The sequence below is a fragment of the Simochromis diagramma genome, unplaced genomic scaffold (assembly GCF_900408965.1).
Source record: "Simochromis diagramma unplaced genomic scaffold, fSimDia1.1 OVJJ01000343.1, whole genome shotgun sequence".
NCBI lineage: Eukaryota > Metazoa > Chordata > Actinopteri > Cichliformes > Cichlidae > Simochromis > Simochromis diagramma.
Window position 1 is genome coordinate 590,651 of NW_024386831.1, and position 27,902 is coordinate 618,552.

Sequence of the window (27,902 nt, forward strand, 5' to 3'; positions counted from 1 at the left end):
GTCCAAGCATTCCTTTTTCTTTTTCTTTCTTTTAATTTATAGCGTGCCCCCCTGCATTGGCTCTGCGCTCACCCTAGTGGGCGCGCCCCACACTTTGGGAACCTCTGTTTTAACCAATGAAATTATAAGTGGGCGGTGTCTTTTTTGCGGCTTTCAGTGTTACGCTGACACGTCAGCTCAAGTAACTACTGCGTAATCCCTCTCCAAAAGTGTGACACTCCTACAGGCGGGAAATTTGTTTGGCTTCATTTTTGTACAGTCGGAACAAGTGCAGCCAGGTGGTTCATCTTTTCTGCAGTCATTGATAGAAAAAAGCAGCAAGAGCTTCTTTCGTTTACTCCTCTCCAAAACCGCCACATTAAACTGATAGAGGAGCTCAGCTTTAAACCGAGAGGACTGAAGAGCGGACTGGATGAAATGTGAGTGTTCGTCAGTATTTGTTTTGAGCGTTTATTGTTATAAAAATCAATGAAAAACTGTAAATACGTAGTAAGGATGCAACCAGTTGTCCCAGCTCCTTTATGGTTTTTGTTGTTGTCCTGACACTAAGGTTACTTACATTACATCAGCGGTCCCCAACCCCCGCGCCTCGGACCGGTACCGGTCCGTGAGTCGTTTGGTACCGGGCCGCGAGAGTTGAGGCTCAGGTCTGAAATATATGGTTTTCAGGGTTTTTATCGGTTTTCAGCGTTATTTTGTCATCGTTTTTATCGTTAACTCGGTTTTCCTGGGTCTTTTTTTCGGTACCGGTACTAGTTTTATTTTGTTGTATTTATCCGCGACACCTTAAAGGCCGGTCCGTGAAAATATTGTCGGGCATAAACCGGTCCGTGGCGCAAAAAAGGTTGGGGACCGCTGCATTACATGACATAATATACCTTCCTGTCTCCACTGATACCAATTGTATCACATCTAAAAAGAAAAAAAGTCGGTCGGCAGTTATTGAATTATATACTGTTCTGTTGCCTTAAGTCTTCTGGATTTGTGGAAAAGACATTAAATGCTGATGCAACTTCCTGTTTTTATTCTAACCCTAGCTGTCATCATAGAGGACACTACTGAAATCACTTTTATTACTCAAAAGTACAAGAGGGTTAGAGCCATTGGGGGAAAAAAATATAGGGTTAATTTGGATTTTATTTATTTATTTTTGTAAATTTTGTAAATTCTAGTAGCCCTAATCCTCTTCCATACAGAGAAAACCGAGATCATGTTAAAAACACTTGAGCTTAGTAGCAAAACTACTGTTATTGTAGTTGTAATAATTGCTCTGAGCATAGAGCAATAAATTCAGATTTTTATTTAACTGATACTAAATTATGTTACAAATCTGACTCCAAAATTGATTATTGTATTGCAATAAAATAATCAAAAAGAATGCATACTACAACATACAGCTGACTTACAACATGTTACCATGTAATGCACATAATGCCATGTAGTGCACCTGAACCAAAGAGCAGAGCCTTCTGCCAATAAACCAGCTGCACTTGAAAATTAAACTTTTCTTTAAAACTCATCATTACTCCTCATTTTGAGATCAGTTCAGTGAACCTCCGTTTCCTCTACCTTCACCAGCAGCAGTGCTCCTAAACCTGTACACAGAGTTCAGCATCAATGGGGCCTTCTCACGTGTAGAACTTACCTATACAATGCATATTAATGTATAATCCTGTGTTATTAAACGTATTATCAAGGCTGCTGTCTCAATGTAATCAAGACAGCAATAGCTCAGTAGGTAGAGTGTTCACCCCATGATCCGAAAGTTGGGGGTTCGAATCCACTCAGCGGCCACCCTGAGGTATCCTTGAGCAACGTACCGTCACTTCACACTGCTCCCCAGGCACTGGATTGGTAGTTGCCCACTGCTTCACTGAGTGAATGGGTTAAATGCAGAGGACTACAAAATTTCCCACGTGTGGGACTATAAGGGCTTAAAAAAAATAAAAAACAAAAAAAAGCTATTGAGGCTGCTGTCTTGATGAGATCAGACATCCTCTTTAGCCCGGAGGATAAGTAGTAAGACCACAGATTAGTTTTCAGTAAGGAAGCAGTGTTTCTGTATCCTGCTTCTTTGTTTGTTCCTTGTATGGTAGCATGTGTGAATGCAACAAAGAGCTGTATCACCTGCCAACACTTTTCAGAAGTGTTTGTGAGGTCATGCAGTGATTTCCAATCAGGTCTGTCTCTAATGTAGTGCAGGCCTTAAGACTATCAACATCTAAGCTCTGCAGCATTTTTAAATTGTTTCATAGAATGATGAATTTCCTATTTTTACTATAGACACATTCAGCCTGTCAGGGATTTTCTTTTAAAACACAGTCATATTATACAAATTTTATTCAAAATATTTTATAGCATATAGTGGTCGCAAGATAATGTGAAGGGGACCAGACGGATAAAAACAACCACATGAGCCTTCAGACATCTTTCAGAGCTCTGAATATATTTCAGAATCAGAATCAGAATCAGAATGGGGTTTATTGCCAAATGTTGAGCAGGTTTACAACATTAGGAAATTGCTGCGGTGCTTCAGTGCAAACATGGTGTCATAAATAACACTTAAATAGACATGGAAAAAATAAAAGTAGGGATAAGAATTAAAAGTGCTACGTGGAAAGATATGTGCATGAGATATACATGAGATATATACATGAGAGTAAGAATTAAGAGTGCTACGTTGAAAGATATATACATGAGTGCAGGTGGTGATCAGTGCCAAACATGGAATGATACAGTGAACACAGCGTAGGGTCATGTGTTAGTGGTGGGGATAGTCATATGGTTATTGTTCATGTGTCCAACATCAGAGGGGAAGAAACTGTTCTTATGGCGAGAGGTTCTGGTGCGAATGGACCGGAGCCTCCTGCCTGAGGGGAGCAGGTCAAACAGACTGTATCCAGGGTGAGAAGGGTCAGCTGAGATCCGAGCTGCACGCCGCAATGTCCTGGAGGTGTACAGGTCCTGCAAAGATGGGAGTCTGCAGCCAATCACCTTCTCAGCAGAGCGCACAACACGCTGCAGTCTCTGTTTGTCCCTGATAGTGGCTCCAGCGTACCACACGGTGATGGAGGAGGTGAGGATGGACTCGATGATTGCGGTGTAGAACTGCATCATCGTCCGTGTTGGCAGGTTGAATTTCTTCAGCTGCCTCAGGAAGTACATCCTCTGCTGGGCTTTCTTGATGACGGAGGTGATGGTGGGCTCCCACTTCAGGTCCTGGGTGATGGTGGTACCCAGGAAGCGGAATGAGTCCACAGAGGTGATGGGGGTGTCAGTCAGGATGATGGGGGGGAGTGGGGCTGTGTGCTTCTTATATAGATACAGAATTTTAACATTTTCAGCATTTGTTTTACTTCCCCTTTTTACCTCTTCACCCTCTGTTTTAGGCACTTTTCCCCATGCAGTCACACAGATTGCCTCTCCTAACTTCTCCATTTGTTTAGTGACTGTCTTCCACCCATCTCCACTTCCTCTCTCGCCTTCACAGCCCATTGCCGCCTCCTCTCCTAGAATGTGACATGGTGCCTGTCACATTCTACTCCACACACACACAGCTGCGGAGATCTACTATGCCAATCTAACCAGCTTCTTTTTCTCAACCCAGCTGCTATTAAACAACATAAAATAATTCACTCGCCTGTGGGACAACATATAGGACTCTTGAAGTCCTTTTAATTTAAACAGTCACAGTGAGTTTTACACTTCATGGCCAGCAGACATCAACCTGTAGTTCTTAGCAAAAGTCTCTTTCTCTAGTGCCCAGACACTGGAAGCATTTCGCATGAGTATCGTTTAACTTAACGAACAGATAATTTAGACTTTGTCCAATATGTACACTTTGATGTAACAGATGTTGCTTACCTTTACATTCTGTTGGACCGGTTCTCTGTTCGCCTCGTTCCACGACCCCCATTCCTCTATTGCTGATTATTCTCTTTAAATTATTTTGTAGCATCACTAACCTATATTTGTGAAAAAGGAAGCAGTACTGTCATGGCAGATCAAGGTGAAATGAAGGTAAGTAAAAATTGGAAAATGCTTTCATTAAACTGCCAACTTTAATAAAACAAATGTTAAGAAATTAGCTTTTATAAATTAAAACATAGGGTTCATGTTTTTCACTAGATATATTCAGTAAATATTGAACTGTGTAACAATTAATTTAGAAATTAGGAATGTTAACTTGACTTTATATTTCACTGCCATGAGGATGATCTTTCATCAGACATACAAGATTGGAGTAAAGATCAGATTATACAATCAGCTAAACTTTATAGTGACTGCACACTTATTTATGTAGTGACTTAAACTAAGAAAACAAACTTTTTATTTTAGACTCAAGAGGAGTATCTGTCTCCTGACATCAAGAATTGGAGCAAACATCAAGTGAGACAATGGGCTCTCCAGTTGGATGGTGTGGATGACAAAGTTGCTGAAATATTATTTAATCAAGACATCAATGGGCATAGTCTTCTTCTTTTAAATCCAACAGACTTGACTGCAACTGGTGTCACTTTAGGACCAGCTAAGCTTCTCATTCATGCCAGAGATGAAGTTGTGAAATTTAAAAAAGAAGAGCCAGTAGGCTCTAGAAACCAGCCTGGAAAACTGTGGAAGCCATATCCATTTGATAAACACCACGATACATTAAGATATATGGAGAGCAGCATTCTTGATGTTACAGAATCAGGTGCCTCAGATTTGATTGAACCCTGCCACGAGTACAAAGCTTTCACCAGGACAACAGAAGAAACTAAAATAAACAAGTTCACATCTGAGGTCATTCGCTTTGCAGCTGCCTGCATGAACAGCCGCACCAATGGCACCATACATTTTGGAATAGGAGACAAACCGGAGTTCACCCACGGTCAAGTGTTGGGAGTGGTTGTTGAGGACAGAGAGGCTTTTGCAAATGAACTAAAATCTGCCATTAATAGGTATTTTGAATATAAACATAAACAAGCTGCTCAGACATGCGTCAGACATCCACGATTTGTTGAAGTTCTCAACAAGAACATGACATCATCTGACAAATGTGTCATAGAAGTCGACGTTGTTCCAGAGACTACGATCTGTGAAGAAAACGGCTACCACATAAACACCATAAAAAAAGGCAAGAAAAAAGGCAAAATGAAAGAAACTGAATCAGAACCATCAAAGTGTTTCTTTATCCGTGATGGTGGAAGCAGCAGAGATCTTCTTGCGCAACCAAACAAGCGAGAGTACGAGCAGTTTCTAGAAAGTATGGCTCAGCGATCACAACGCCGGAAAAAGGCAGAAGAGAAGAACCTCAGTGTGAGAAAAAACAGCACTCAGGGCTCTAGACTCAGTCACATGATCACTGGTGGCTCTCTGTCTTTAGATAAATCCAATGTTGAGCAGTATGTGATAATAACTAACAAATCACACCCAAGCCAGTTAGATTCTTTAAACTTTCTTGTACATCTGAATCCAGCAGCGGTGTTGGACTTTGATCCAGAATCAGCTAAAGAGGGATTAGAGCAATATTTTGACCAGCAGAGCCCAGTAAATGTTCATTCACCGGCACGATATAAAATCACAGAAGGAGTTGAAGACATTGTGAACAAGTTGAAATTAACTCAAAACACCAGCTGGGTGTTCTGCAATGGAGGCATTGAGCATGAGTCGCCCTCAGAAATTGACCAGTGGTTAATGGATAAGGGACCCTCCGTCAGAGATGTGATTTCCTTCTTGTGTCGCAAAGGTATCCTTCCAAACAAGAGGTTCCTCGTCATTTTTTTAATTTTGTCAAGAGTGAGTGAGAAGATGGACCCCCTTGTGGAGACTTTCAGTACATTCTGGCAGGAACTCAGAGGCACAGATCAGATCCTTTGCATATGTGACAATGACAAAGCATTCAACTCCTGGAGAGACTTAATTGAGGCTCGATGTGGAATCAACATCTCAGGTAGATGCATACATGATCTCAGCTTTGCAGAAGTCAATGGCACTATCCTTAGCCTTTGGTCAGAGAATCGCAGATCCAGTCGTTTCCTACCGTGTGGTGGGGGAAGCAAAGTGCTATTTGAGAAGAAAGTGGAGCGAAGTCTGAGTACCTTAGATGTCCTTTGTGTGAACCAATGTGAGGAAAAAATTCTGATAGAACAGAACTTCTACAAGGGTGGAAAGTTAACGTGGTGGAATTTCTATTTCTCGGAGCAGGCCGGATCCACACCGTTTATCAAACGAGACCACTTTGACTACATCAAGGATACAATCATGCCTGATTTATGCTCCCTGAGAAAAGCCTGTGTGTTCTTTAACCTCATGCATGTACCTGGATGTGGTGGGACAACTTTGGCCATGTACCTATTGTGGTCTCTCCGGAACACATTTCGTTGTGCTCTCCTCAGGAACAACAATGCTGACTTTGCTGAAGTAGCCAGTCAGGTGACCAAACTTCTCATGTATAAATATCAGGAGCAGCTGCCACGTGTCCCTGTTTTGCTGATGATAGATGACTTTGAAAATATGGAAAAGGTATGTGACCTGCAGCAGCTCATTGAAAAAGAATGCGAAGAGAAAAAAATTCAGTCTAAGTCTGCACAGGTGGTTGTCTTGAACTGCATGAGATCAGAGTCTTCTGAAATGACTGGGCAAACTGCAGATACTGTATTCATTGGAAATAATCTCTCTGAGAGGGAACAGAAACAGTTTGAGGAAAAACTAGTCGAAATTGAGACAACTTACAAGAACGCTGTGCCTATGAAGGTTCTCAGTCATCCAGTTCATCGTAGTCAAAGGAGCTTGCAAAGACAAGCGTTCTGAAGAACCTGAAGAAGCTTCTCAGATGAGAGGTGAAACATCTTCAAGCAACTTAAAGAAGTCCAGACAATTACAAACGATGTAAGATGGCGCTGGATAATGGATAATGCACTTTTTAAAACTTCTGGAACCAGCTCCTTCATCTATTCGAGAGCGGAGCTGCTGGCACTAAGAACAAAGGAACAGACCGGCCTGCGACACAACATCCCGGCTGAGATAAAGAGGAGCTACAGAGGCTGCAAGGCTGGAGTGAGGAAAGCGGATCACCGGAGGTGATTCAAACCGACATCAATCCCGACAGTGATAATGGGCAACGTGAACTCGCTACAGAATAAAATGGATGAACTGTGTGCTCTGAACAACCACCGACTGTACCGTGAGTGCAGTTTGTTTATCTTCACGGAGACGTGGCTAACCGAACTAACGCCACAGGCTAAAGTAGACCTATGCAGTTTCACATCCGTGAGACATCCGTGAGACATATGTGGTTGGAGGATGAGGAGGAGGTCTCCATTTCTCCACCGGTTCCCTCTTCCAGAAGGAAACGTTGCCCTCGCCACCGCCACTCCTCTCCCCAGTCATCTGTTCTGCAACCTGGTCCTGCTGGAGGGTCCGAGGGGCCCGTCCGGCCTTCATCTGTTGTTCCCGCTGGGGGTTCTGGAGAACCGCACCAGCCTTTGTTTGCCTCCGCTGGAGGGTCCGAGGGGCCCGTCCAGCCTTCTGCCTCCGCTGGAGGGTCCGAGGGGCCCGTCCAGCAACAGCAACCTGCCTCCGCTGGAGAGTCCGAGGGGCCCGTCCAGCAACAGCAACCTGCCTCCGCTGGAGGGCCCGAGGGGCCCATCTAGCAACCTGCCTCTGCTGCAGTGCCGTCGCCTGCAGCGCCACCCTCCTCGTCTGGTCTAGCCTCCGAGTCTTCATCCTCGCCTGGTCCAGCTTCAGCTTCGCCTGGTCCAGGTTCAGCTTCGCCTGGTCCAGCTTCAGCTTCAGCTTCGCCTGGTCCCGTGGCAGCCACGCCACCGTCTGGACCACATCCTGCGCCTCAACATCGCCGGCCTCCTTCCAGGCCACGTCCACGCCCTGTCCGGCCTGCACGTCCACACCCTGTCTGGCCACCTTCCAGGCCGTTGGCTGGACAGCGGCGACTGCCCTGCTCACGGCCAGCCTCCGGACCTGCCCTGTCGCCGCCGTTGCCTTCCGCCCGGTCGGCCTCCGGGCCGGCCCCCTGAACTTTTTCGGAACTGTTTTCTTGGCCGGCCTCCGGACCACCTTCGCCTGGGTCGCCGTTGTTGCCATGCGCACGGTCGGCCCCCTGAACTGTTTCCACGTCACCGCCGTTGCCGTGCGCACGGTCGGCCCCCTGAACTGTTTCCACATCGCCGCCACTGCCTTCCGTGTGGTGTGGTTTTTGAGTTTATTATATTATTTATCATTTCTAGTCTTTGGTTTCTTTGTTAGAGTTTTGTCTTATGGTTCAGTCTCTGTGTAATCCTTAGTTGCTGTCTCCCCTGTCGGCTATATCTCCGTGTCTGTGTCTGCCCTGGTCCCACGTCTCTGTTCCCTCTGTAGTGCCTGCCTGTGAGTCTCCACTGGAGGGTCCGAGGGGCCCGTCCAGCAACAGCAACCTGCCTCCGCTGCAGCGCCACCACCTGCAGCGCTGTTGCCTGCAGCGCCACCACCTGCAGCGCCACCACCTGCAGCGCCGTCGCCTGCAGCGCCACCCTCCTCGTCTGGTCTAGCCTCTGAGTCTTGATCCTCGCCTGATCCAGCGTCCGAGTCTTGATCCTCATCTGGTCCAGCCTCCGAGTCTTCATCCTCGCCTGGTCCAGGCTCCAGCTTCAGCTTCGCCTGGTCCAGCTCCAGCTTCAGCTTCAGCTTCGCCTGGTCCAGCTTCAGCTTCGCCTGGTCCAGCTTCAGCTTTGCCTGGTCCAGCTTCAGCTTCGCCTGGTCCCGTGGCAGCCACGCCACCGTCCGGACCACATCCTGCGCCTCAACATCGCCGGCCTCCTTCCAGGCCACGTCCACGCCCTGTCCGGCCTGCACGTCCACACCCTGTCTGGCCACCTTCCAGGCCGTTGGCTGGACAGCGGCGACTGCCCTGCTCACGGCCAGCCTCCGGACCTGCCCTGTCGCCGCCGTTGCCTTCCGCCCGGTCGGCCTCCAGGACTGTTCTTTGGACTGTTGTGCCGTCAGCCTCCGGGCCGGCCGCCTGAACCGCCCGGATTTGGACTGTTGTGCGGTCAGCCTCCGGGCCGGCCCCCTGAACTTTTTCGGAACTGTTTTCTTGGCCGGCCTCCGGACCACCTTCGCCTGGGTCGCCGCCGTTGCCGTGCGCACGGTCGGCCCCCTGAACTGTTTCCACATCGCCGCCACTGCCTTCCGTGTGGTGTGGTTTTTGAGTTTATTATATTATTTATCATTTCTAGTCTTTGGTTTCTTTGTTAGAGTTTTGTCTTATGGTTCAGTCTCTGTGTAATCCTTAGTTGCTGTCTCCCCTGTCGGCTATATCTCCGTGTCTGTCTGCCCTGGTCCCACGTCTCTGTTCCCTCTGTAGTGCCTGCCTGTGAGTCTGTGTCTGTAAGTTCAGTCTGTGTTATGTTTCCTGTTTTACTTTGAAAGTATGTGTCTCATGTAAATGCGTCTGGTTTTTCTTCCTTTGTCTCGTTAGGCCTGATTTGCCCCAGCTGTGTTTCCCTCCTGTTACCCATTCCCTGATTGCTCCCTCTGTGTATTTAAGCCCTGTGTTTCTCTGTGTCCGTGTCGCGATCTACCCTCATTTATGCTGTGTGTTCTGTCTGCCTGCTTATGTAAGTTTATTTGGATTTTTGTTACGTTTTGCCATCCAGTAATAAAAGCTGAGTTTGAAGTACACTTTTGCCTGCCGTGAGTCTGCACTTTGGGTCCACTACTCCCGCCTGCACACAGCGACACATGACACCTCAGGAATTCAGTCATGTGATCTGTGTGTGTGTGTTTACATCCCCCCGAGGGCTGCCTGTGAGGAAATACACACAGTTATGGCATTTCTCCTGCGGTGTTGCTATCAGTGTGTGAAGAGTGGGAGAAGAGGGTTGCATTGACAATCCAACACAATGGGCAGCACATTGAACACATTTTATAAGTGGTCAGAAACTTAACTCATGAAAGAATAAACTTATGTTGAAACCAAGCACACCATTGTTTTTCTTGTGACATTACCAATAAGTTTGATGTGTCACATGGCCCTCTTCCTATTGAAAAAAACAAAAGTTGTATCCAAGATGGCCAACTTCTAAATGGCCACCATGGTCACCACCCATGTTGAGGAGTTTGCCCCCTCACACATACTAATGTGCCACAAACAGGACTTTAATATCACCAACCATTCCCATTTTAATACGGTGTATCCATATAAATGGCCCACCCTGTATATTAACCTGTCTGGCGTTTGAAATTCTGACACTTGACGTTTTATCATTTTGTCTTATATTACTTATGCAGTTTTGTTTAAACAGCATGATTTGTTTTTTTTGTTTTCCATGTAAAAGCTAGCACTGAGTTTTATATCCATAATCACATACTGTGTATGCTACCATTGTATGAAGTTTATTATCTTACTTATCAATCAATCAATTAATCAATCAATCAAGGCTTTATTCGCCACGTGCAGGTTGCCCTGCAGTGAAATGGGACCCCCCCTTCGACCTTACACACACAACACAGACATCACATGGGGATACAGGTCGGAGATCGGTAGCGTTACAGAAAAAACACTGAAATATACACTACAATGGGAAAGTACAAGAGGAAAAAAAGAGGTGCTGGGCTCCTATGGGAGGACAGCATGAGAACAGGAAACAAAAAAACTCCTCTGCACAAAAAAGCACATAAATGTCCAGCTCATGCCTCATCAGTAACTAATTACCGATTACTTCCCCCAAAAAGTAATCCCGTTACTTTACTGATTACTTATTTTCAAAAGTAATTAATTACTTAGTTACTTAGTTACTTTTTAAAAACACAATTTACAACCTGAATAGGTGATAAAGTGATAGATCTTTCAGCCCAATTCTACTTTTTCTGCATAATCCATCATACAAAATGTAATCAAACGGAAAAGTAACGCGTTACTGCCCATCTCTGTTCTTCAGTATTGAACAGCAGAAATTGGGCTTTCTTGTCCAAGGTCATTTAAGTGAAAAAAAAAAAAAGACAGCAGCCGACAGCGCTTTGAACAATGGTAGACTGGTGGGTAATAAGAAAATGAATAATGCAGAAAACAGAGATTTGAGACGGGAAACTGTTCTTGAAGTACAGCGAGAGAGAGAGAGAGAGAGAGAGATGTGCATGAAGTGTGATTTTTATCGTGGTGGAAGCAAAACAGCAAAAGTCAGAGGGAATTCATGACGACATTTATCAAATGTGAAGCGTGGTTTGCTGCTTCTTTTGCTGCTGGCTCTGTGAATTTTGGTTGGAGAGAGACAAAACCTGCAGCTCAGAATCTAGCGCAAAAAGACGTAAACACAGCATGGACGGTGGGCTCGGTGAGCTCCAACAGCGTATCCGTCTACAGGCCGTTGGGTGAGAAAGCCGGGAAAGACAAAACTGATTCTGATGCGTCGGATCCGCTCTGTATTTACGTCTTTGTGTGGAATCCGTGTACCTGCTCTCATTTGCTGTTTGGTGATTGTTGAAATAGTTTTGTGAGCTTTAATCTGAGAATCTGGCGTTTCTGGCAAAACACAGTTATATTTAAAAGTCAATTCAGGATTTAATGAATCGATATCACTTTATTCAAGCTACTCACCTCCCTCTCTCCACCTGCACTTTCAACTGAACCACGGCCAATCAGAGAGGTCCCATCCCTGACTATCTCTGATTGGTTTAGTCCACGATAGGGGCATAATGTGTGTCTGTTGTTGACCACACGGAGAGTTGCAGAGATTTTTTTTGTTTTTATTACCCGAACAGTTTGTCGCACTGGTGCGACCAAAGATTTTTTTTTAGTCGCACCTTTGGAAAAATTTGGTCGCTTTTCCGACCAAATTGGTCGCACTCTAGAGCCCTGATCAGGATGCTGATACCTTGAGGACTGTGGGCATTCTCCTGGCTCTGGGCTTCAATCGACTGATTTAACTTACTTCTTAAAAAGTATGTGTCAATGTGAGGCCTCTTTCTCAGCTCGCTGAGGCACTTCTTCCTGCCTTGGTGGATTTTAAGGCCCGTGTCGGCTGATAGTTTTGACCAGCCACAAATGCAGTTCTGCAGCTTCTTTCCTACCATCATTGATGGTCCATTACTTGCAATGCTGGTTCATCATTGGTACCGATCGTGGCTCAAGAGTTGGCAGTTCGTCTTGTAATCGGAAGGTTGCTTTAACCGGTCGTTGCGTCCTTGGGCAAGACACTTCACCCGTTGCATACTGGTGGTGGTCAGAGGGTCTGGTGGCACCAGTGTCCGGCATCCTCGCCTCTGTCAGTGCGCCCCAGGGTGGCTGTGGCTACAATGTAGCTTGCCATCACCAGTGTGTGAATGTGTGTGTGAATGGGTGGATGACTGAACGTGTAAAGCGCTTTGGGGTCCTTAGGGACCAAGTAAAGCGCTATACAAATACAGACCATTTACCATTTACCGTTCCGTGGTTCGTTGACATTAAATTCCTCCAGAAAGGATCTTCTTCCGCCCCATTGCTTTGCAGACCCTAGGGGTATCTTCTCCTTTACAATTTCCCTAGCAATATTGGGTGTACCCAAGTATGCTAAAAAGCGCTGGGTCCTGCTGGTATGAGGTGCTAACTCACACCAGCCCCATTAGGGTCTATTCCCTCCTGTCAGCATTCTTTCCAGGCTGTCATCTGGTCTTTCCCTAATTGTCAGCTGCCCTTTTGCAGTTGCCACCGGATCACTCCAGAGCACTGATTCAGTAAAAGGACTAGATGTTACAATCCCTGATAATGCATTGCTTCAAATGGAGAAAATCTTGAGGGATGTCTGTTATGAGGAAAGGCAGCCCAGAAACTTTACCAGCGGCACACATCTTTGTGTGCCTCAACTTTCTGTCTTTTGCCCAAGCTAATCTGCCATTTTTACCTTTGTTAGGTTTAGGAATTAGAGATCTGATCTAGATTATCATATTAAAATTTGGGACACATCATCAGTAGTGGACCTTGGATTCATCAGGTGTTTCGACCATTATCACTAGACACCCTCATCCAAGAGGCCCTAGCAGTGTTGATCAGTCCCTGGAGTGTGTCACTGATTTATGTTACATTATTATTTCTTTTCTTTCTTCTGTTTAGTTTTCTACATTTTTTTTCTTTTATCTATTGACTGCAACTGAGAAATAATACTTACCTCTTTAACATTTATGGAGCCTCACTTCTTCAAAGGGATCGAAAAGGTGATAGAGAGAAGTACGATAAAAGGGACAAGATAGGAGAGAGCAGAGAGGAGAGCCGGAAGGGGGGCGCTCGATCTGGCTTCCCACACCTCCCTGCCGGATCGGGCTGTACGCTCTACCTCCCCACTGCCTCCTAGAAAAGGGAAGAAGAGCAGAGGGGAAAAGAGCGGAACATTTTTCCTTTTCTTTTCTTTCATTCCTCCTTTTGGTTTCACTATCATGAGGTTAACTGCACAGTCCCCAGGAGGCCCTGAGACAGCTGTATCAGTCAACCAGCAAAATTTCTAATGTTATGTTTTACCCTTTTGATGATGAGTCTATTAGACTCCATTCCCCAGATTTCACTCCATTAAAAGTTTCCGAGAGGAAAGAGGAAATGAGGGGGACTGGCAGTGTTTGTGAACGACAGATGGTGTAAACCTGGGCACATCACTGTGAAAGAACAACTCTGCAGCAGAGACATTGAGCTATTAGCCATTAGCATGCGTCCGTACTACCTCCCCAGGAAATTCTCGCATGTTATCATGTTAACAGTTGAAGAAATTGTTCAGCTCTTTGTCTGTCTGTCCTGTATAACTTCATCATTCAACTCAACACATCTTTCCTGCTGTTCCGTTCGAGTGTGTGCTCCAGCTTCCTCCTGTAGGAGTCCTAGCACCCTCAGGTCATGCTGTACTACTTTCCTGTTTCCACACCTGGAGGCTTTTTTCTTTTTATACATAAGGTCTTTCAGGTCACCAGTTATCCTAAGATTGGATTAATGGGCAGATTAATGGATGATACTTAAACTGCATTATATTGTTACAGCTTAAAAAAAATTATATAATGCAAATTACAGAAAACCCCAAAATTGAAAGAACACACAGTGGAAAGCTGTGAATAAAAGGAATATCAAAAAGCCTGTAAAAAGTATTTCTGAAGTTTGGAGTAAGCTTTACTCCTTAAAGAATTTAGGACATCATCCTCCTCACTGGTCACATCCAGAGCAAACAGGTTGGTTTTCATTTACTTCTCTTTCCCCTTTTATCCACTCTGTCTCCTCCTTTTTTCCTCTTTCTTTAAAAAATGGTTTTAGGAATAGAGAGGAGGCAGAACTGGAAATATGTCCCATCTTGGCCTAAACAACACAGATTCAGTGCAGGAGTGTCTGTCCCTTTCAGTTTACCAGGACAACGGTGACCAATAGTTCACCTTTTCATTCATTTTACATCACTGTTGTCATTTTATCTCTAAAACAAATACAGTGGAGAACAGCTACTTGGACACAGGGTAAGTTTTATATCTGCTGCTTGTGTTGTCGCAGAAAGAGTTTGATTTCTTGATTAATTTGATTTTTACTTTAGGTTTGACATCAAGTCAGTAAGCAAATGAAAGGTGAGAGAATCGTATGTTTGAGCAGGAGTTTCTGATTTGTACTTCATAAAGATCACAGATAGCAGTGTGACTGGAGAAGAAAGTGACTTGGACAATGATGCATGTGAACGGTGCGTGTAGCCTATGTGTGTGTGCTTAAAAATGCCACTTCTGTGTGATGTTTTGCCTTATAGGAGCTAAACTAATGTGTGGCATAAAATTCTAGAAATGTAATTTATCTGACATGTTAAACTAGTGTAGCATTCCTAAACATCCTATAAAACCAGTTATGTTTGGAAGTAAACTTAGGTAAACTAATTATTGTTCAAACAAGTGAAGTCACAAGCTCTGTGACACATGATTTCACTACCAGTGAGATATAACAAGATAACTTTGTATTCTAGGAAGATCATTTTTTCCATGAGATCAAATGGGGAATCTGCTGCTTAACAAATTTTTAGTAATTGCATGGATATAGATATCTGGCAATTAGTTCTAGCTAACAAACTAACTAACTGTTGGAAAATACAATCACCAAAACTGTAGCACAGTCTTCTTGAATAGCACAGTCTTGTATAATTCGCCGCAAAGCAGACATATTATTGGTCAGATAACTGCATAACAAATGCTCAAATAACAGCACAAGCAACAGCACAAACAGCCCAGTTAGCTGAGGTGAAGCCTAGCAAAATGCTAGCTATCAATCAAAGAGGCCACACCCCTAATCTTGCATAACTGCTTTTCACCCTGCTTTTACTATGAAAACAAAGTTGACATTTTTTTTTTTTCTTTTTCACAGGTGTCTTTTAAGTTTTTTCTGAAGATGAGAAGGCATCAGTTGTTACCGTTGTGTACCCTTCTGGGTGTCGTGTTTGCAGGACTTCTTCCTAAGCTCAGTGCTTGGGAAGGTAAGTTCAGTCAAGTCAATCTCATTAAAGAAGCGGCAGAAGTCATTTTACAGATGTTAAGTTTTCATCAGCACTCAGTGGGATTTTTATTGTCTAAAATATTTAGTCTCTATTTACACCTGCTGGACTGGTTATTTTTATTATTGCAGTTATTATATTTTGGACCTGAATTCAAAAAGTTCTTCTCAATATTGGGCAAAAGCTTTAAAATAGACACATCAGAATATATGAAACTGTATGTTTATACTGTACTGTACTGTATAAAATATGTCTAGGGGTCATCGCACAGGACATACTCTAATGCCCACTTGAAACATCACACCATAACTGGGACCCAGTTTTTGTTTGGCTGTAGTTTTTATTATATATATTGTATCTTAAGAGCTATATAACTGAAAGCATCACATTGCTAAAAATCAGAAGCTGTAACTGTAAGTTCTTCTATCCAAAATACCTAACCCTTTACCACATAATTTAATATGAATATAAAATACTGCATAAATCTGATATTTGAATATCCTTTTTAAAAGATTTTTTGTGGCATTTTTGCCTTTTTTTTAACCTGGTAGAGGAGTTCAGCACCAAGCTGAACTGGTGTACTGATATTAGAATGACACCTTTGATAGCCATAACTATTGATAGATATTGTTTGACTGACATAATTTTTTTTTAACTCTTTCAGCTGCAGAAATTGAAAAATGAGACATAATTTTCCTGCTCAATAGTGCAATGGAAACAGCAGCCATCAACAGTGCCTGTAAATTGATCAGGAGGTTTGTGGAAAGCACGCCAATCAGTCCAGTTGCAGTTTAAGTGGGTATCACCCAGTTTAGTGCTTTCCTGAGACTCCGGATAGCTCTCAACACCCACGGTAACAGAGACACAATCATTTCTGCTTTGGGTAATTTCCAATCAAGACCACGACAGATAGTCAACATTGGAGCAGCACTGAACTTTGTCCAGGAAAATATGTTGTACTGCCTGAGAGGGGCAGCCATATTCAGCAGGGAGTACCCCAGCTTGTACTGTTGCTGAAATGTGCAATGACAGTGTGGAAGAATCTGCAACAGCTAATGGGTGTGTTGATTCAGGCTGCAGGCTCCAAGGCTGCTGACAAACAGGAGCTCAAGCAGATTGCTTTTCCAGACAGTATTGTGTTCATGACGAAGGACTTCCGACTACTACTTAGGAAAACCACCGAAAATTCTTCATGCTCTGTCTTATTTAGCCCCATAATGCCAGGTACTGCTCTTTGTCTCTTAGATTCAATACACCTAACTTAAACTGCACATCACAGTGATGTTTAATTCATGCAGTACATAAAGAAAAGCATGAATAAATGGGTGGAAATACATCTCATTCAGACGCTTCTAAATTAATGAAAACCACTAAAATCCTGTTCTCGCACCAAAAGAAACATGATGAAGTTGAAGTGAACACTAAACACCAGGTTGTTCTGGTGACGCGAGAGATGTTTTTAAAAGGTTTCATTTGTAGGCACTTTGGCCCTGCATCTCTGTGGTTTGGAGTTTATGATTATAATTGCAGAAAGCAATTAATGAGTTCTTGTGCTTTTCCTTGGTGTTGGAGGTAACCACAGTGCAACCACGAATAGTGCTCAGAGACATTGTCTTCCTGGTGGATTGCTCAAACAGTATTGGCAGTAGTAACTTGCCCTGCGTGAGAGAATTCATGATCAGTGTTATCAACCACCTGCATGGACGTGTCTTGTGCAGTTTGCTGACCATCCAAAAGTAGAATTTTACTTGAACACCTACCACACCAGACAAGAAGTTATAGACAAACTGCCTCAGCTGATGCTAACTGGAGGCTCAGTTGTGAATACAGGAGCTGCTATGAGTTATACCCTTAAAAAACATGTTTTCTTCCACTAATTGTGGACCTAATACTGTGGCCACAAGATCTGCTGGATACGGTGATAAATTATGTTTTCTTTTTAATAGTTACTTCAAGCTTGGGGATAAAGCCCACAGACAGACCATGAATCCTTTGAACCATAAAGAACCTGTAAATAATTTTACCTTATCTGGAAACTGCTTCTCCATGTAGCTCTGCACCGTGTAACAAAAAGGTGTTTGATCAGACTTTTCTTTTTGGTCATTTTGATTCAGATGATGACATAACATTCACAGGACTGTTGCACTATAGTGCATATTAAACCTAGAAGTTTTACCTGTTTTACCTTTACCTTGGACACCCGACCCAAAATCCATAAAGTGAGTTTTGCACTGCCAGCACTCCTGCTAAACAACCTTAAAAGGATGTGACTCACTATGTCTCTGTATGCTGAAAAAGTATGTAAACATAAGTTTAACTTCACTGGAGGAGGATCATTTTTTCCTTTCCTGCATTTTTTGCAGTTACCAGTGGTAATTCTTTTCAGTACATATGTAACACCCCCTCTGGCCACAATGTGGCAGTGTTCCCAGTCAAATTTTACACACAGAAGCTTGTATGTAAATCTGGAAGTATCCAAAAGATGAAACAGAGAAAGTGTTTCATTTTGTCTCCTGGTTAACATGGTTACAGCACTTTTCTCTTTTTCCCACGGTTACAGTATTGAGTGTCCCTGCCTCTTTTGCACAAGACCAAGGTTCGATTCCCTGATTGAGAGATACTCCTTGTCTTTCTCAACCTTTAGAAAAGCAGAGTGCACACTGTGTGTAGGTCTTGAGGTAGGTTGGTGTTTCAGAGAATAGATTGTCAGGAATAGATCGTCTTTCTGTGCTTGGTTTTCTCTACAGTGTAAGAATATAAAAATACAGATGCAATAAAATTGGTCTTAATTTTAAGCACATGAAAACAGCACAAGCTGCATTTGTATGTCTTATGTATATTTTGTCTTTTTACTATGCACTTTATTAACACAGGACACTCAACCCTCATTAGACTAAGCACATAACAGACATCTATTAAAACGCATTTATAGTTTGCTACTACTTCTACATACATGAGAGATTAAGGCCAACACCTGTAAATATCTTCCCCTTTTCAACTGCCAAATTCTTCTTTTCATTCTGATAAAAAAAAAAAAAACAACAACTACAAAACACGACAGCTATATTTTCCTGCCACAGCTGGAACCCAGTATGAAAATGGTGTTTAGATTGAATTACGAAATATAGTAAATAACTTTGAAAAAGTGCTGTTATGGAGTAGAAATTCAGAAGACTTCATGTTTGCGCTAAGCCCCTGATATTTGAAGGTCCAGATGATTTTCCCTACCTATATCTGTGAAAAATTGTTTCTAATATGTGCAGTGTGGATCTTACAGTTTTCCAAGCTACTGCATTTGATCAATAAATCAACATTTCTATGAAGTGGTGCTTTTCCAACTGTCCAAATACGCAATTCTCCTGCTTCCGTATAACAACTCTTCTTCGAGCATGGTGTACGCTCTACAACTGCTGTTAATGTTTCTTCTGCAGTCTGAATATTTACTGTCATTTCACCTCCGTGCTCTCTGTAGTATTTATCATTACCTTCTTTACCTACATTAATCAATATAGGAGGTCACTAGACGTTATTGTATTATTGAGTAACTTTCATGTTTTAATTCCTGCTATTTCAGTTGATGTTGGTGGTAAATAATCTGTACATTTTGCATTTAGTGAAATACTATACCTACTGCCTTTGGCCTTAATAATACACATCAATTTTTTCTCATTAATGAAATGTTTGAACCACTGGTTCCCCACAGTGCTATATGTGGTGAACTTGCCCCACCATAATCATTTCCCTTGCAGACGTTCACCAGGAAAATATATTCCGCTGTGGTGGCGAGAAGGCTCTGGCACCCTGCTGATCCCTGGATTCAGGAGTAATGTGAATTGGCCACAAAACAGTAAACCAGATCTTCACCCTTGTTTGACAATGGGTGATGGACCATCCAGGATTATGGATTATGTCCTTTTGGGTTCAATATTCCAGGCCATTAGGTCCTCATATAATTTAGGCGAGAGCTGTGTTTGCAACCTTCCATCAAAGTGGAGGAACACAGATTCATGTTGCTATGCTTGAATGCTTCATAGTTTGGTGTTAAGCAGCTTAATAAACAAAAAGATACAAACAAAAAACCCTTCTTATGGAAATGGTTTGCAGTGCAAACACTGGCTGAATGGAAGGGACCGATTGCTTTCTTTTGTAGATTGTCTCATAAGAAGTCATTTAAAAGTCATCAGTGATCCAGGTGATTGCACTTGGCCCAGCTGTGATCATTTTAACTGAAGAAAACGTGAAGTGTTATTCTACTTACTCGGTTATATACTTTGATTTTGTTTCCACTGTTGAGAACACACAGGGTGATTTTATACTACAAATGTACATGTGTTAGTCAAACATAAACAGAAAAGTGCTGTTGCATTAGCACTATATATTTTATATGAATAAGGGCCATACACCATTGAGTCCTTCCAGTTAAAAAAAAAACTGCGATTTAACAGTCATTTTTAAATTCAGATCTCTTAACATCCAGCAAATGATAGGTGGGGTGTGTTTCGCTACTCCAAAGCAATGACGGTAGAAAATAGGTCCAAAGTCTCAACGTGGGCATCTATGGGGACTTTGGAGCCTCAAGGGGACGTAAGTGGAACCGCAACTTTTAGTACCTCGCTGTTGCTTCACTTTCAGCTGTGGCACCCGCTGCTGGGAGGCACGGCGGAGATAGCTGCAACTGATGCAGTGATGCGCAGTAGGAGGATGCTTTTAATCCCTCAGTTTTTAATTTTTCACAAATTTCAGCTCTTAGATATTATACATGTGCTTTAAAATTCAGTTTAACTATTCAGTTGAGAAGGAGGGCGCTCTTTCAACCCTGGAACTGAATCTTTCCACTGTTCCACTCCCAGTGGAACATTTCAAGGACCTCATAGACTGACGCACTGACTTATTTGGGAGGGTTTCCGGGATCAAAGGATTTACAATATCGTTTCACAATTAATCAAGACGACGAAAAGAACATGATACAATGCTGACAAATCACGGAGGAAGTCACCCATCTCGCAACAAGTATCGTTATGGAAAGAATAATCGAAACACACGGACAGTTTTGGTTAGGTTTCAATTCCTGAGAATGACCCGCCCAGCTGAAGTCTTCTTCCTCAGTCTTCTCTCATCTGTATCCTCCGCAAACAAGGAGAAGCCTCTTTGTTTTATTGCTCTCCAAAACTGCTACATTAACCTGGCTACGGAGCCGAGAGGACTGAAGAGCGGACTGAATGAAATGTGAGTGAGTTTTGGTCAGTATTTGTATTTGTTTTGAGCCTTCATTGTTATAAAGATAAATGGAAAAATAGTAAATGCGTAGTAAGGATGCAACCAGTTATTTTTTGTGGTTCTTCGTTTTACTTTACAGGGTTTGCCTTTCTAAGATGACACTTCGCTTACTTATATTACCTTACATTACAGATCTTCCTGTCTCCACTTAATACCTACTGTATCACATTTAAAAAGAAAAAAGTCAGTCGGCTCGGGTCCTTAACCAGTTTTTTGAATGATTCTGTTGGTTCTGTTGCCTTAAGTCTTTTGGATTTGTGGATTGAACAAAAACATTAAACACTAAAGCCACTTCCTGGTTTTATTCTAACCTCTAGCTGGCATTGTAGAGCACACCACTGAAACCACTGGTGTGCTTCTGAATCAGAAGTACGGAAGAGGATTAGAACCATTAAAAAATGTGGGGAGTCATTTGGAATTGTAATAGAAAATTTCTATTATTCTCATTTAAAGTGTTGAAGTGGCTTATGCATATGCTTAGTTTTAACACTGTAATAGACTGTTCAGTGTAAGTTTCTAAAACTATATTAACTTATTTCAGCCTCAGTAGTTGGAGAAGACAACTCCCTCTGCAGGTGCTAATAACGACAAGGGCACAAAACAACGAGCCTCGTGATGTGTGGTGTGATAAGTTTGTGACTTTTCCCCTCTTCCTTGTAATGGATAAAGAAGTGGGAGCACTACTTCTGTTTCAGAGCTCTCATGACTGTAGAACTGTGATGTTTGATTTGTGTTAGCTCTCCTGCTTACAGTAATTTAAATGCCTTGACCACAGCTGACCTGTATTATTATACGTATTATCGAGGCTGCTGTCTCGATGTAACTAAACATCCTCTTTCAAATAAAAAAAGAACTGAACTGAACTGAGGATAAGTGGTGAGACCACAGGCTGCTTCCTGGTTTTAAGGAAGGAAGCAGTGTTTCTGTATCTTGCTTCTGTGTTTGTTCCTTGCATGTGTGAATGCAACAAAGAGCTGTGTTAACTGCCGACACTTTTCAGAAGTGTTTGTAAGGTCATGCAGTGATCTCCAACACAGGTCTGTTTCTAATGCAGTACAGGCCTGAACCCTATCAAGATCTAAGCTCTGCGTCCTGGCTCCTGTGTGCAGAAACCTCTCTAGAGTCTCTGAATCTTTCATTTATTAAATTGTTGAAATAATTGCCCAGTTTCATAGAATGATGAATTCCCCATATTTACTTTAAAAACGCTCACCTTCTCTGGGATGTTCTTTCAAAAGACAGTCAAATTATACAAATTTTATTCAAAATATTTGTTTAGCACTATACTGTTTTTCCAGTTTTTAGTTTCACAGGTGCCAACTTATGGTAAGTTATAGGTTTTCAGCAATATATGCTGCCATCCAGATTACATCTTTTTCAAGTTCTTGCTTATTTCATGAAGACAATGCTAAGTCATATACTACATGAATTCCAATTGTGTGGTTGCTGGGTAACCAATTGCTAAACAGCCCACCCTGTAATCAATACTTGGCACCTATCGAGACCACAGAAAGGAGACCAAAAACTGTATATATACTGAAATCCTGTATAGCAAAGCACATCTTAACGATTATTGAGATTAACAATGTCATACATATTCCCCCTGAAACTAAATAAATTAGTCTCGTTGGTTCTTAAATCCCTCCCTTGTTACTCCTAAACTGCCTCAGCCATGTGTTTATAATACTTCTACTTTTTTGCAGCATTACCAATATGTGTGAAAAGTTGACCAGCCATCATTGATGATCAGGAAAAATTAAGGTGAGGCTGAACTTGCTTAATTTGAGTTACAATCAATACAGTTCCTTTTCCTCTATTGCTAATATTTCTATTTAAATTATTTTGTAGCATCACTAATCTATATTTGTGAAAGAGGAAGCAGTACTGTCATGGCAGATCAAGGTGAAATGAAGGTAAGTAAAAATTGAAAAATGCTTCAATAAAACAAATATTAAGAAGTGAGCTTTTATAAATTAAAACATAGGGTTCATGTTTTAAACTGTTCCACATAATACTAGACATATTCACTAAATATTGAAGTGTCTAATAATTAATTTAGAAATTAGGAATGTTAACTGGACTTTATATTTCAGTGCCAGGAGGATGATCTGTCATCTGACATACAAGATTGGAGTAAACATCAAGTGAGGCAATGGGTTCTCCAATTGGATCGCGTGGATGACAAAGTTGCTGAAATATTGTTTAATGAAGACATCAATGGTGAAAGTCTTCTGCTTTTAGATACAACTGACTTAACCAAAATTGGTGTGACTTTTGGACCGGCTAAACTTCTCATTCGTGCCAGAGATGAAGTTGTGAAATTTAAAAAAGAAGAGCCAGTAGGTTCTAGAAACCAGCCTGGGAAACCGTGCAAGCCGTATCCATTTTGTAGATACCACGATACATTCAGATACACGGAAAGCAGCATTCTTGATGTTACAGAATCAGGTGCCTCAGATTTGATTGAACCCTGCCATGAGTACAAAGCTTTCACCAGCACAACAGAAGAAACTAAAATGGACAAGTTCACATCTGAGGTCATTCGCTTTGCAGCTGCCTGCATGAACAGCCGCACCAACGGCACCATACATTTTGGAATAGGAGACAAACCGGAGTTCATCCCATGGTCAAGTGTTGGGAGTGGTTGTTGAGGACAGAGAGGCTTTTGCAAATGAACTCAAATCTGCCATTAATGGGTATTTTGAATATAAACATAAACAAGCTGCTCAGACATGCATCAAACCTCCACGATTTGTTGGAGTTCTCAACAAGAACATGACATCATCTGACAAATGTGTCATAGAAGTCGACGTTGTTCCAGAGACTACGATCTGTAAAGAAAACGGCTACCACACAAAAACCATAAAAAAAGGCAAGAAAAAAGGCAAAATGAAAGAAACTGAATCAGAACCATCAAAATGTTTCTTTATCCGTGATGGTGGTAGCAGTACAAATCTTCTTGCGCGACCAAACAAGCGAGAGTACGAGCAGTTTCTAGAAAGTATGGCTCAGCGATTAGAACTCCGGAAAAAGGCAGAAGAGAAGCACCTCAGTGTGATAAAAAACAGCACTCAGGGCTCTAGACTCAGTAACATGATCACTGGTGGCTCGCTGTCTTTAGATAAATCAAATGTTGAGCAGTATGTGATAATAACTAACAAGTCACACCCAAGCCAGTTAGATTATCTAAAATTTCTTGTAGATCTGAACCCAACAGCGGTGTTGGACTTTGATCCAGAATCAGCTAAAGAGGGCTTAGAGCAATATTTTGACCAGCAGAGCCCAGTAAATGTTCATTCACCGGCACGATATAAAATCACAGAAGGAGTTGAAGACATTGCGAACAAGTTGAAATTAACTCAAAACACCAGCTGGGTGTTCTGCAATGGAGGCATTGAGCATGAGTCGCCCTCAGACATTGACCAGTGGTTAATGGATAAGGGAGCCTCCGTCAGAGATGTGATTTCCTTCTTGTGTCGCAAAGATGTCCTTCCAAACAAGAGGTTCCTCGTCATTTTTTTAATTTTGTCAAGAGTAAGTGAGAAGATGGACCCCCTTGTGGAGACTTTCAGTACATTCTGGCAGGAACTCAGAGGCACAGATCAGATCCTTTGCATATGTGACAATGACAAAGCATTCAACTCCTGGAGAGACTTAATTGAGGCTCGATGTGGAATCGACATCTCAGGTAGATGCATACACGATCTCAGCTTTGCAGAAGTCAATGGCACTATCCTTAGCCTTTGGTCAGAGAATCGCAGATCCAGTCGTTTCCTACCATGTGGTGGAGGAAGCAAAGTGCTATTTGAGAAGAAAGTGGAGCGAAGTCTGAGTACCTTAGATGTCCTTTGCGTGAACCAATGTGAAGGAGGAAATGAGGAAAAAAATGTGATAGAGGAGAACTTCTACAAGGGTGGAAAGGTGACGTGGTGGAATTTTTATTTCTCGGAGCAGCCCGGATCCACACCGTTTATCAAACGAGACCACTTTGACTACATCAAGGATACAATCATACCTGATTTATCCTCTCTGAGAAAAGCCTGTGTGTTGTTTAACCTCATGCATGTACCTGGATGTGGTGGGACAACTTTGGCCATGCACATATTGTGGTCTCTCCGGAACACATTTCGTTGTGCTGTCCTCAGGAACAACAATGCTGACTTTGCTGAAGTAGCCAGTCAGGTGACCAAACTTCTCATGTATGACCATCAGGAGCAGTTACCAAGTGTCCCTGTTTTGCTGATGATAGATGACTTTGATGATATGGAAAAAGTATTTGACTTGCAGCAGCTCATTGAAAAAGAATGCGAAGAGAAAAAAATTCAGTCTAAGTCTGCACAGGTGGTTGTCTTGAACTGCATGAGATCAGAGTCTTCTGAAACGACTGGGCAAACTGCAGATACTGTATTCATTGGAAATAATCTCTCTGAGAGGGAACAGAAACAGTTTGAGGAAAAACTAGTCGAAATTGAGAAAACTTACAAAAACACTGAAACATTCTATGGTTTCATGATCATGAAGAAGAACTTTAAGTCAGAATACATTGAGAGTGTGGTCCGCAACACACTGAAGAGCTTCAATGTGAATCAGAAAAATGCCCAGCTTCTTGCAGTTTTAGTTCTGTTGGATGTTTACTGCCGCGGGGCCTCTCTATCAGTCTCTCTGTGTGAGGAATTCCTTGACCTTCAACCAAAACCGTTTTGTGGATCCAACAAAGTTGAATGTGGTTTTGGAAAATTTTCTACTTTTATAACCAGCTGTTCAGTTCAGGGTAAGGTAGTCTTCAGAGCTGTGAAAATGATCCACTCAAGAATTGCAAAACAGTGTTTGTTGGAACTTAAAGCAACACACAATGTGAAAAAAGTTGAAATTGCTGACCTTCTGCTGAACACAGACGAGTTTTATGAAAGCACACAAGGCAAAAGCAAGCTCCTGCAAGACGTTCACCACATTTTGGTCAAGCGATATCATGAATTAGAGGAATCACAGTTCTCTCCACTCATTCAGGACATTGCAAATGAAACACCTGGACTGGAAGAGATGGTGTTAAAAAATGCCTCAAAGAGATATGAGAAAGATCCCATTGTCTCCCAGTTACTCGCCCGGTACTATTACCTAAGAAAGAAAGATTTTGTAGAGGCAAAATTTTGGGCACAAAAAGCAAAAGATCTTTACAAAGACAACTCCTATATTGCAGATACATCAGCACAAGTGATCAAGCATGAGTTTAAGAATGCCATTGCAGACTGCAAGGAAGAACCCATCAGTCCAGAGAAACTGAAAACACTTCTGAAACTGGCTCAGTCAGCATTGGAAGCATTCCAGGAAACACAGAACCTTGCAAAGAAGGAGTCACTCCAACGACTACAAATCAAAACAGACAACGCTACTTTCAACACTTCTGGCTGCCTGGGAGAAATTCAGGTCGGTGTCCTCACCATTGATGTGCTGGCAATGACCCCTGTTTTCTCTTTTGATGGTGTTCGTCATGACATAATGAGCCAGGTTCTCTCTGGAGATCTTAAACTTTCCAAAGTAGAAAGTGATGATCCTCGTTACATCAGAAACAGACCATACTACCTCATTCTGAAACAGTATGAGGATGTGCTTTACAACCTCAAATACAGGATGAAGAAGAACTTTGACTTCCTTGACAATTTCTATGTAAATCTGGGCTCCAGATTTGGAATGAAAGATAGCCGTGAGCAAATGTCCCAAAATGAACTTTTCAGATGTTTCAGACGTTATGCAAAGGTTTTCTGTAAGACAGATTCTGCATCTCTTTTGAAGAATAAAAACTTGCACACCATGTTGAAACTACACCAGATTAGACAGTGCCTGGAAAAGGAAAAAGCTGACACCTATTCTGGGATTCTGAGCTATCTCTCAAGCAACACCTCAACAGAATTGATGGAAGAGATTGCCAGACAGTATCTTTTTGTTTGTAAGCGTCACCCAACTCCAAAGGAGAAAGTCAACTTTATTTATGTCAATGTTGTGTTGAGTCGTCTTAAACTGGAATCCCAACTGTTACAGCCATATGCAGACATGGTAAACCTTCTCTTCCAAGTTTTTCATGGGCAAATCCCATTGAGTGAGAGTTTGCCGCTCTCCTTCATTGCAGTTCTGCTGTTATGGCCAGAGCCATACAGTCCAGTACATAAAGATCTTGGAAGGTACATCTCACAGATGAAAACCTCTTATCATGCAGAGATGAAGGAAGTGTACAATGGCAAAAGTCCTGTTATACATTTCCTCCTGGGAAAGAAGCGTGGCTATGAACGACTGGTCCACATTGGAGAAATCAAAAAGTGCATCGTGGATGGACAACAGCAGTTTACCTCCATGTGGGGAAGTGGCAAAATATGGAAGGAGAAGAAGGTGGAGGAGCTCCTTTATAGGGTTAGAGGGAAGGTGAAGAGTGATTGCATAATAGCAGATACTGGTTTTCCAGTTGCCCCAATGTATCGAAGCCAGATTAGTGGACACGCAGAGGGTTCGGAAGTGTCATTCTTCGTTGGTTTCTCAATGAGAGGACCTGTTGCATTTGACATTGGACAAAAATTTAAATGATTATGCATGGCAGGAAACATGCTAGCTTTATCTGACAGAGTTTGCACTGGACATCTGAATAATTGTCGTCTTTGGCTTATATGTGATTATGTTTTCCTGTGTACTTTACATAAATGATGTTTGCATTTTTATTATTGTTGCAAGGAGAGGGGGGATTTGTCATGCAAAACCTTTAAGCAATGTCTTAACAACATTTACACTGTAGCTCACAAGTCACTGCATATGTTAAAGTCTGTTTTAATAACTGTTATGTGATATTTAAATTTAACTGTTACTGGTTGACACGTTTTAGGTTATATGACTAAAAGTGATATATAATGAATTTGATAATATAGTTACATCTGTTTTATAGTACATTTATATGAATTGTGTACTTTGTGTACTTTTGCACGACTAATTTTTTACATGATTATTTGATTAATACAACTGAGTTGTATATGAAGTTGTCTGAAGTTTGAAATTCCAACACTTGACCTTTTATCATATTGTCTTATATTACTTTTGCATTTTTGTTTAAAACAACATGATTTGTTTTTTGTTTTCCATGTAAAATCTAGCACTGAGTTTTGTAATACTGTTGCTGCCTAATAAAGATGTACTGTAACATTA

General features: G+C 42.1%; 1 protein-coding gene across 1 annotated transcript; it reads left to right on the forward strand.

Moving 5' to 3' along the window:
• The first annotated feature begins 209 nt into the window (after nucleotides 1–209).
• LOC120730849 (sterile alpha motif domain-containing protein 9-like) lies at nucleotides 210–27,902 on the forward strand. The gene is given in 4 exon segments (XM_040027406.1): nucleotides 210–419; nucleotides 3,956–4,020; nucleotides 22,814–23,332; nucleotides 23,334–27,902. Coding segments are annotated over 4 exon segments (4,551 nt in total). The 5' UTR covers nucleotides 210–412; the 3' UTR covers nucleotides 27,294–27,902.